At 52.1% G+C, this 10975-nt stretch overlaps 1 protein-coding gene and 1 long non-coding RNA gene across 2 annotated transcripts in view; both read left to right on the top strand.

Moving 5' to 3' along the window:
• The first annotated feature begins 734 nt into the window (after nt 1-734).
• Nucleotides 735-10975, top strand: part of ZSWIM5 (zinc finger SWIM-type containing 5) — a 97945-nt gene continuing 87704 nt past the window's right edge. Inside the window, 3 exon segments of the mRNA XM_069862949.1 lie at nt 735-956; nt 958-1365; nt 1367-1481. Of these exon segments, the coding sequence (XP_069719050.1) occupies nt 735-956; nt 958-1365; nt 1367-1481 (745 nt within the window).
• Nucleotides 3453-4534, top strand: LOC138723680 (uncharacterized). The gene is made up of 3 exons (XR_011337912.1): nt 3453-3705; nt 3824-3933; nt 4106-4534. It is a non-coding gene; the product is annotated as an uncharacterized lncRNA (long non-coding RNA).

Here is a 10975-nt window from a genome sequence, read left to right as displayed (position 1 = left end):
GATGGGAGCAGGGATGGGCAGAGGCCTGCAGAGCATCCCACATCCCGGGAGGATGCTGATGGGAGTGGAGTTTGGCAGGGGCTGCGGAGCATCCTGCATCCCGGGAGGTGCCGGTGGGAGCAGGGATAGGAAGGGACTGCAGAGCATCCCGGGGGGTGCTGGTAGGAGCAGGGATAGGAAGGGGCTGCAGAGCATCCCGGGGGGTGCTGGTGGGAGCAGGGATGGGCAGGGGTCTGCAGAGCATCCCTCATCCCTAGGGCTGCCGGTGGGAGCAGGGATAGGAAAGGGCAGCATAGCATCCCGCATCCCGGGGGTGCCGGTGGGAGCCTGGACGGGCAGGTGCCTGCGGAGCACCCAGCATCGCGGGGGGTGCTGATGGAAGTGGGGTTTGGCAGGGCGCTGCAGAGCACCCCGCACCCCGGGAGGTGCTGGTGGGAGCGGGGATAGGAAGGGGTTGCAGAGCATCCTGCATCCCGGGGGGTGCCGGGGGAGCAGGGATAGGAAGGGTCTGCAGAGCATCCTGCATCCCGTGGGTGCCGGTGGGAGCAGGGATGCGCAGGGGTCTCCCGGGGGTGCCGGTGGGGGGGCGGCGGAGCGTCCCGCCCCGCGGGGGGCCGTCTCGGTGCCGCCGGGACCACCCCCTCGAGTCTCCGCCCCCCCCTCCCTCCTCCTCCCCCTCCTCCTCCTCCTGCTCGCGTCCCTCCTCCCCGTTCCCGGCTCAGTCGGTCGCAGCCATGGCGGAGGGAGGAGAGGGAGAGGAGCTGCTCCGCCCGCCGCTCCCCGCCGGCGCCCCGGGCCCCAAGCGCTCGTGCTCGCGGGCCTGTCCCGCCGGGGGCCCCGGGGCCGCTCCCCCCCGAGCCGGGGCGGCGGCTGCGGGGCCGGGGGGCGCGGGGGCGGCGCTGCCCGGCTGCTGCCCGGCGGGGGCGGCGGCGGGGCCGGGGGGGGGCGGCGGCGGCGGCGGTCGTCGCGGCGGCTGCGGCCGCGGGGCCCGGGGGGGGCGGCGGCGGCGGCGGCGGCGGGGCGGGCAGCCTCCTGCAGCCCGAGTCGCTGCTGGACGCGGCGGCCAAGCGGGTGGCGGGGAGCTGGGCGTTCGAGCGGGTGGAGGGGCGCTTCCAGCGCATCCCCGAGCCCGTGCAGCGCCGCATCGTCTACTGGAGCTTCCCCCGCAGCGAGAGGCAGATCTGCATGTACTCCAGCTTCCAGCCCGGCCGCGCCGCCTCCTCCTCCTCTTCAGCCTCCTCTTCGGCCTCCTCCTCCGCGGCCCCGAACGCCGCCGCCGCGGGGGGGGGGGCGGGCCCGGGGGGACCCTCCGCAGCCGCCGCCGCCGCCCCCGCCCCGGGCGGCGAGGAGAGTCCCGGGGCCGGCGCCGCCGCCCCCCGCCGCCCCCGCCGCCCCGGCCCCGCCGCAGGGCGAGGGGCTGCCCTTCCGCCGCGGCATCCGCCTGCTCGAGACCGGCGCCGTGGACAACGTGCTGCAAGTCGGTGAGTGCGGGACGGGACCCCCCGGGGATGGAGGGGGGGCGGGGGGGGGGGGGGATGCGGCTACCGGCGCCCCCTCCCTCCTCCTCATTTCCTCCCCCCCACTTCGTTTTTCCACCTCTCTCCGCCCCCCCCCCTTTTTTTTTTCCACCTCCACCCCCCCTTTCCGCCCCCCCATCCCTCTCCGCCTGCCCCCCCCTTTTCCGTCCCCACCACCCCTCTTTCCGTCCTCCCCTCCTGTCTCCGCCGCCCTCCCCCTTTCGGCTTCCCCAGCCCCCCTTCACTGTCCCCCCCACCCCCCCCTTACCCCCACTCCTCCATCGCCCCCGCTTTCCACCCCGTTTACCCCCTCTTCGTCCTCTCCCCCCATCTACCCACTTTCCTCTTACCTCCTTCTACCTCCTTCCCTCTTAGCCCCTCTTACCCCCCTTCGACCCCCCTTCCCTCTTACCCCCCTTCGACCCCCCCTCTGCCCGCCCCATCTCCTTACCTTACCCCCCCCTTCTACCCCACCTTTTCCACCCCCTCTTTCCACCCCTTCCCCCTCCTTCCTTCCCCTTTTCCACCCCCTCTTCCTCCCCCCCCTTCCCCCCCCCCCCCCTTTCCATCCCCTTCCTCCATCCCTTCCAAACACTTCAGCCTTTTGTCTGGCGCGGTTGTGGTTTGACAGGAAAATCCTGCCCCGGGGGCAGGGACCGCTTTGTGCTCCACTGGGAAGATGCTGGGTTTGGGGAGGTTGGGAGGGTTGGGGGTGACCCCCTCCTCTCCATCCTGGTGAGGTGGGTCAGTGGCCAGTGGGGACTCCATCCATCTATCCATCCATCCCCTTGCGAGTGGAAGAATAACACACACACACACACACACACAAACAGCCACCCCACCAAAAGCCTCCATCAGGAATTTGTATGGAGGACACGCAGCCCTGCCAGCTTCCCCAACCCCGCTTTGGGGGTCCCTCTCCCCTCTGAGCATCCCTGCTCCCACGGAGGTCCGAGCCCTCCCATCGAGACATCGATTTATAAACATGAAACATCTCTCCAGCAGCTCCAAGCGGTTGCCTTTGTCTTCTCCATCAGGGGCTTTGGTCCCTTGGAAAAAATCTCTCAAGGGGGACATTCTTCCCCCGTCTTCTCCCATCCTGGGGACCCTTGAGCGAGACCAGCTGGTGGGAAACCGAGGGACCGGTGTGGGTGACAAGTTGGGTGGACTGGTGGGTACCACCGCTGGCGTCACGCGGGGTTTGGGGACGGATGCGCGCGGCCTCGTTCGGTGGCGAAGGGGCCGTGGGAATGATGGTGAGAATAATGGCATCGTGTTTTCTCTCCATGGGCAGGTGGCTTTTGTGTGCGCTGGTGGAGGGGGAACGTTCCTCTTTCCCCATCCTTCCACCCTCTTGTCCTCACCATCCACCTTATACCCGTGTATATTTAAAGAGAAACAAATTGTGATGCTTTACATAAAATAATCCGCTCCTGGTTGCTATTGGAAGTGATTGAATGTGCCTTCCCATTCAAATGACATTAGGCTAGAATTTGTTTTGCAAATGCGAGATGTAAATTCATTTTGTGCCAGGGCAGGGCGTGAATGAGCGGAGGGAGGGTGGTTTTTGTTGTAAGGAAGGGTTAGTTCGGCCGTGTTTATTTAAAGAGCCCTCCTTCCTTTTTTGGGGAAAAGAACTGCTTTGAAAAAAAAAAAAAAGATCCCATTTGGTACAGTTTACATTCAGAAGAGCGTTATCAAAACATTTTCCATTTCAGACGTGAAAATAGGAGACAGCAGAAGAATTCTCCTGCCTCTAAGGATATGCAGTGAACATTCCTGTAGTACAAAAGGTTTTTCTCTGAGGATATGATTATACCCCTTTTTTTTTTTTTTGAGTGAACTAATATTTTGTAAGGGCTGCCTTAAGGCAGTTATTCTCTTTAAAATGCCTTGAAATCAAACCCAAATAATTTTGTTAGAAGGAGAGGAGTAGCCCTTCAAGAAGGGAAAATAACATCTTACTGTGGGTGATGCTTTATTCACCTGCCCTCCAAGATGTGGATGTGGTGAGCAGCCGGATTGGGAGTGAGAGATATGGAGGTAACAGTTGCCTAAAACCTGGGCTGCTTCCCTACGAAGGAATTTTCCTTTTCCTAGGGGTTTTTTAATGTGTTTCTCTTTGAAATATGGCTCTGACAAGATTTTGGCTAATGCTGTGAAGGACCTGGGTGAGCGCCGGGGTCAGGTGCGTGTGGGACATGCGGAGCAGTCCTGTCCCAAAGCCACGGCCAGCGCTGGCGCAGCTGCTGCTTTGGGTGAGCCAGAGGATGGTCCCAGCTCTGGCGCTTCCTATCGCCTGGCAGGTCTGAGCAATCTCCAGATTTCAAATCCGAGCTCGCATCCGTTGTCCTCCGAGCCATCGGCTTTTCAGACGAAGCAGCATGTTCTGGAAGCACTCGCTGCAAAGACGGCGGTGGGTGATTTATCTCTTGTTTTCACAGCGTGGAAGGGGCGTGCGGGATACTCGCCATGGGAGTTTGTCTTCGGAGCGGACGGGGTTTGGGTCTTGGTGGTTGTGCAGCAACTCTTGGATGGCAGCGGGTGGGTGGGTGACGTGGGGTCAGACACCTCTGTCCCCTCAGCAGCCCTGTCGGGGCAGTCCCTGAACCAGAGGAGGAAGATTTACATCAAACAAAAGGGCTGCGTGTTTATCCAGGGGATGGGAGCCATAGCTGAGATGTTCTCCGCCAACTTTCCACATCCATCCTGCAGATGCTGCTGGAAGGTGAGGTGGAAGAGCTCCAGCGACTGGAGACACAAACACTTTGTGGCTCTGTATGTGTGTGTTTGCAATTAAGATAGGAACTCGGTTGTCGGCTTATATGGGAACCGTTATGTCTTGGAAAAAAATAAAACCCCAGTCCTGGCTTATTTGATGCTCACTAGCTCTAAATCAAAACTACTGTTCCCCTCCAAGGATCCCTTTAATGGGCACCGCCAGCTCCCGGCATCACAACCTGAGGTTTGCACAGTTGAGATTTGCTGTTAATAAAGATCAGATGTTTGTACAGTTGTGTTTCTGACTCAGACCTGTGAAAAAAATAAGGATAGTACGGATGTGAAATTCCTTCTCCCTGTGGTTGGAAAAATCTCTTTTCAAAACTGAAAGTCAAGCTCCAAGGGGAACGACCTTCTGGAGATAGAAGGTGGTGTGGAGGGATGAGGGTGGTACTCGTGGGGACAAACTGCCTTTGGGCTCCAGCTCCCTCGTGCTTGGAAAGCTGGCAAGTCTGAAAAAAACCCCATATATGCCACATTATCAACCAATAATTCCTTCATGCTTAGTAAAACTTAAATGAGGCTTAAACCCTGATCTCACTGGAGTCATTAAATTGATTTTTTTTTTTCTTCCCCTTGCTCAAAGAAAGATCTTGGATGTTGAACACAGGCATCTTTGTCTTCTTAAAAACTGCTTTATTATTATGTGTACAGATCCCGTCTTTGTGTGTGTGTGGTGTGTGGGTTTTTTTTTTTTCTTTTAATTTTTAGACAAATGACAAAAGCATGCAGGAAAGGAATGCAGAAATGCCAGGCTTAATATAAAGCATGCAACTGCGCTGCATGCCGGGAATCCTAAAGGATACAAAACCTTTAACGACGGCGGTTAATTTTTAACAAGTTCACTTGCATAAATATTTATGAACAAAAGTTTTTACACCATTATCTCCTGGGTTTTGGGAGAGAGAAAAGGACCTTTGGTGGGTTTTGACAGCAGGCTGTGAGCCGTCACGATGAATTCATGTTTCTCGCCTGCGCTCCCTGGGATGGTGTAACACGGTTTGTCCTCCCGTTGTTGTGGCTGCTGATGGGTGGGCGAGGGTCTGTGGCAGTTTTAGGTGAGAATTCTCCTTTTTCGTTGCTTTTTATGATTGTGGAGCTTGGTGTTGTGCTCTGCATTGTAACCAGCCGCTTAGGAACCTGCGTGGTGCGTGCTCCTTACCCACAGATAAGCCTTTGTGCCCCGGTGGGGAGGTATGCGGTCCAGCCATGAGTACATAGGCTGGATTTACTTTTGCTGCTAGAGTCACAATGAAGCAGGGCTTTAAAATGCGCTGGCTTGGTAAACACTTGGAGGGAGCCTGTTTTTTTGTTTTTCAAATCTGAATATTTTATCTGATGCTGTGCAGGTCAGTCCTCGGTACCTTCCCGTGGTTCCTAGTCTAGTGGTTACGCTGGATATCCAGGCACAAGGGATTTTCTGACCCTCTTCAACTGCCTTCTTGATACCTGTAAATAACACCTGTAAAAGCATTTTAATGGGAGGGGGTTTGATTTGGAAGCTTTTTATTACACTACGGTTTTCAGCTCTGCCTGTGTCTATTTGTAATGATGCCTGTTGAAATGCAGCTTCAGAGGTAAAAATACCAACGGGTTCCTGTGCTCTTAACGTGGTTGAGACTTCTTGTATGGTTTTTATTTCCTTCCAAAACTACTTTTTTAAATTTTTTTTTCCTAAAAATGCTGGCTTTTAGGCAAGCGCTTGGTTTCCCTTGCCTGTGGCGTGGAACGGGGCAGAGTCTAAATTTGTATCCAGCTTTTTTTTTAAAAAAATTCTAGGTGGTGTGCTGCTTTATAGAGCTGTTTATTTTTGGAAAAACACTTTGATGAGGCTCCTACGGCCAGTTGTGGTTGCTTTTGTTTTGTGTAAAGCTCAGTCTCCTCCTGGGTTTAGGTTTAAGGCTGTATCCAGTGGGAGCAGGCTTGGAAGAAACACCATGGGTCATGAAAGGTATTTTTTTTTATGTTGAAACCCAGTGCCCCATGTCAGGTTGCTGCTAAGGGAGTTTAATTTCTCTGTATCCTCTTAGTTTCTTGGGTGGGGCTGTTGTACAACATGCTTGCAATTTGCTAATTAATTTTGACTTTATTTTTCTTTAGGAGTAGATTACTTTATCCTGCCGTGTGTATTACAATGCTTCAAACCACATGAAAGAGGCCAGCAGAGGTTCATTTGCCCTATCATGATGGAAACTGTTGAACATTTTAAATATACATTAAGCCATTTACGTGTCTAATTATTCTTTTCTTAACATATGTAATTGAAAGGAAGGATTATTAGGCATTAAAACTTATGATCTGTTTATTACTGCTCCCTCATAGGTGAGATATTTCTGGAGCGTGTTCTGGACTGTGTTATAGAAACTGGAATTGGAGATGATGAAAACCACCGGAGTTACTTGCTGGTTGTGCAGGGAGAGCTAGGAAAATTTTGACAGCTGGAATTTTAACTTGGTTTTTTTAGCAGATTTATTTATTGGCTTTTGATTTTTTTTCTTTTTTTTTTAAGAGTATAAACAGACCCTCTGAAGCTGGGTTGCCTTTTTAACTGGATGGTTAATTATTCCAGGCAAAAAAAATGCCAGTTTAAAGACGCCGGAGTCATGAAAAATAGAGCACAAGAAATTCAGTATTTAGTTTTTGGCTTTAAAAATAGGTTTGAAGCATTTTTCAGAGAGAGAGAGTGTGACAAGTGCTGGTTTCTGGCTTAAGCAGGCAGTAGGAGTTTGTCCTCAGCTTACCTAGGCTTTTATAAAGCTTAGCCCAGGTGAGACACCAGCTTTCTGCACTTCCAGCACACGAATCATTTACAGCAGATTTTCATTTTGCTCGCATCTAGAGGGAATCTTTTAGGAAATTTAACAGTGCTAAAATGGCAGTAACATAAACCACATGTGCCTGCGTGCTTTGTTTCTGCAGCTTTGTGCGAGGGAATGTGCTTCGCTGTTATTTGACGCTCGCTTTGATGTTAGATGTTTTATGATGAGTGCCTCTAACCTCAGATAGGACTTTTGGAAAACTTAAATGAGCTCGTCTCTCTGATTGCTCTGTAAAGTCACATTCAGCTGTGAATCATCCTTTGTGGTGTGTCAGCTTTAAATTTTCTTTGGAAATATATATATATATTAAAAAAAATTGTTTTGATAGCATTAGGGTGGAAGAGAGAGTTCGTGGGCTTGTGCTTCCTTGGTGCGTACGTGAACCTAGCCCTGGAGGAGGACCTGGTCCATGGAGGAGGCGTCTAGTCTTTGATGTTTTGAGGTTACGTCCTGCTCCCTTTTCCCAGTGGGAGACCCGCTCCCATCTGGGATTAGCTCAGACAGATGTCATGGCCAACCTTGTGCTTGCATTTGACTTTTAGGTTTTTGCATCTGGGTTACAGGGAGAGCTCTGCGTTTAGCGGTGGTGCAAGTTTTTCATCACGCTCCCTGCCCTTGAGGCTGCAGTAGCTCGTGTGGGTGAGGACCCGAGTAGGGATTTCAGGAGCAGCATCTTCTCCTCACCCTGTGAGGCAGCTGAACCCAGGAGTTTTCAGGGAGAGGCCAATGCTTGTTGCTGCATGATGCCGATACGTAAAGCAGGTGACTCTTCTGGAGAGCTAGAGGTGTTGCTTTTTCTCCTGGAGGTGTGAGGCACTGATTCCCATTCCTCTGACCATGCTCCGAGGAGCAGACCTTGCATAAGGTCCCAGGCAAGGTGGTGGTGAAGGAATCTTCTCTTGCTCCCCTGTCTCTTCGCACTGTGTGTTTCTTCTGGAGGGGCCGTGGGTGAGACTTGCTGGGGACCTGGGAAGGTGGGTGCCAGGATCTTATCCTGCCTTTGCTCAGTAGGAGACAAGTGGTGGTTGAACCTGTGTTTCCCCATTGATCTCCCCATATGTGCCTGGTGTGAATGGTTTGATGAGCTGGGGGTGTGGGATAGCTAAGTTGAGGGTAATAAGATGAAAAGGTATGGCCTACCTTACATTTGATGGTGTCTTGAAGAGGTTATGTCCTGGGCTTTTCGTGCTCCTGGTCTTCTGGGGATGCGGAGAGGAGGAAAGAGGCTCCTCTGAGTAACTGCATCCTGCCTCTGCTGAGCCTTGGCTTTCTTTAGCATCAGCATCAAGAGAAATTGATTGTTTTTCCAATGAAAACAAAATCTCAAAGGCACCAAAGCTTGGCTGTGTTACTAAGTGCCATGAGACAATTCTGCCATTTGGATGGAGACAGTTTTGGAGCCAGGAGGTTTGATGGTGGTGATGAGTTCTCCCTGCCCCTTGACAGAGCTGCTGAGGCCCTGAAAATGCTCTTCTGCATGCTTAGAGGAGCAGGACTGAGACCCATGTCATTTTTGACCTAGCAGTCACGAGGTTAAGGTCTGATATACAGGCTTGAGCCCTGACTTCTTGTGCCTTTGCAGTAGGAGCTGAGAAAGAACTTGATAGCATCTCACAGACACACAGGACCTATAAAACCACTTCTTCAGGGATGTCTTGGGGAAGGTGTCTTCCTGGCTTTACAATGGAACATCCCAGGAGCAAAAATTCAATTTTTCAAAGGCTTTTTTTTCAATCCCAATGTTTAAACATGAATAGATTCCGCTTGGTGTGGCGGGTGTGTTTTATTAAATGCCGAGGGCTCACCTGCGCTCGACACCGCCACGTTTCTCTCCAAATGGATTTTCTAGCGTCGTGTTTTAAGAGCATTTGCTTTTTTGTCTCAAGCTTATAGCTTAGGATTTTGTGCAGGATTGGGGTTAGTCCTCGTAAAACGGTGCATTTGAAGCAATGCACAAATTAATAAAATCCAGGGCTTTTACTTGTCGCATCCTAGGTGCGTGTTGCCAGGGATTTTTTTTTTTTTTTTTATTCCATTAAAAACAAAACCATGAATGTGCTTAGGAGGCAAATCTGCTGGAATATCAACTCGGAAGGGTTGCATGCTGATATGTTGGTCCAGCTTGTCATCCGCGAATGTCCTGCTGCTGTCACCCCTGGGTTAAAATTGGAGAAGGGATCCCTTGTGATGCCCCGCTTCTTGCTGTCTTGCACCTACACCACCCAGCGCGTTTGATCGTGGGTGGATAATCGTTATTGAGGTTCTCTCGGTGGGATGCAGCATAGCATCTGCCTGGCTGCTGTCTTTGCACCTGGAGACGGTGCCTGTGCCCCGCAGCTGCCGGCCAGGAGGGCTTCCCGGTGGGAACGTGGGGAGAGACGGGGTGTCTGGGACCTTGGCAAGGTCAGAACAGGCTGTGCCTCTCTCTGGGTGCCATCTAGTAGCCCTGGCCTGCATCCTTCAGCTGATGCCGGGGTGTGGGTGACTGCTCGGAACGCCAATAATAGCCGTGACTCGTTATTGGCGTTAGGTGGTTTTTTAAAGGCAGGGATCGCAGGGGGTGCTGCGCCCTGGCAGTGGCTGTGCGGCTGCCTTGATGAAGATGAGTGCCCTGTCAAAGGGGTGGCAGAGCAACAAATGGGCTCCTGAGATAAATAAAATTTGCATTAATGAACTACAATGGCTTTGGATGCCAGATAAAAAGAAATGTGTCTGAAGGATGAAAAATAAATGTATTTTCTGTCTCATTCGCTGGTTCTCGTCTCTTTTGATTTTCTTTATCATCAGAAAGATTTTTTTCTAATTTTTTTAAAGCCAGTTGTGTTTATTTTGGTAACAGTTCATTGGCTGCTCTGTGTACAGAAGCTTTCTCTTGAAAGTACTGAAACTATATTAAAAGTGCTTTTGGCTGTCATCTTTTATTTTGCTTCTCCTTCGTTCTTTTCCCAAAGCTGGGTCATTGCTGTATCAAATGCTCTGAAACTGTCTGGTAGTGTTTTCCCTGTGGTGCTCCATATCAACTGGAAATAAAAAGGGAAGAAATTGCAGGATTTGGATTGCTGCATCTTTCCCCCCCACCCCGTGTGTGTGTGTGTGTGTCCCATTGAAGTCTGAGCAGCTGTCTCCATCCGCACAGCCCGCCGATGGCATGCATGGATCTGTTTCTTGTGATTAAAGGGAGAAATAATACCCCAGTGTTCAGAGAAGGGCTGAGGGGGGTGAGCGAGCGCCTGGGGAGCAGTGCTGCTCCCCTCCTGCCTGCTTGGCCCAGGGACCGAGGGAGCTGACAGCCTGGCTGCTCTTCCCTGCATCCTTATGGCTTTCTGTCCTTGGAAGGAAGCATCCCATGCTCTTCGCCCAGAGCTGCTGCAGCACCTCCACCCCGGGGTGGGCTTCTCCATCCCGCACCAGCGACCTGCGGAGGCCCCAGGGTATTTAATCTATTCTAAGGATGTGGAAACATTTCAGCAGCGCTGCGGCCGCTCACTACCGGCGCACTTTGAAAAATACCCAGCAAGTGTCGAGCATCTGTCTGTGAAGGGGGAGGAAATCCCCCCCTGGTTATTATTTTCCCCCGATTGTCCTTGCTTGGTGTGGCTTTGGCTATTATGAGTTTGTAAAATAGAACTATATATGACCTTTTATCTTACAAGAAATAGGTTAAGCCATTTTTAAAGAAAGTGGTGGAGTCAGCAGTGCTGCTGAAGGAGCTGCTTTCGCATGGTTGATAGGCTGTGAAGCCGTTCAATGGACTTTGGTTTCGGAGACAATATCTGTTTAAATTAATCTTTGTCAGATACATGCCACTGCAGACAATTCAAATTCCATTTGCTTTCTGATCTCATAACAAAAAAGCAC

Source organism: Phaenicophaeus curvirostris, chromosome 8 (genome assembly GCF_032191515.1).
Source record: "Phaenicophaeus curvirostris isolate KB17595 chromosome 8, BPBGC_Pcur_1.0, whole genome shotgun sequence".
Lineage (NCBI taxonomy): Eukaryota > Metazoa > Chordata > Aves > Cuculiformes > Cuculidae > Phaenicophaeus > Phaenicophaeus curvirostris.
The sequence above is the reverse complement of the archived record's forward strand: the minus strand, read 5'-3'. Positions and strand labels throughout refer to the sequence as shown.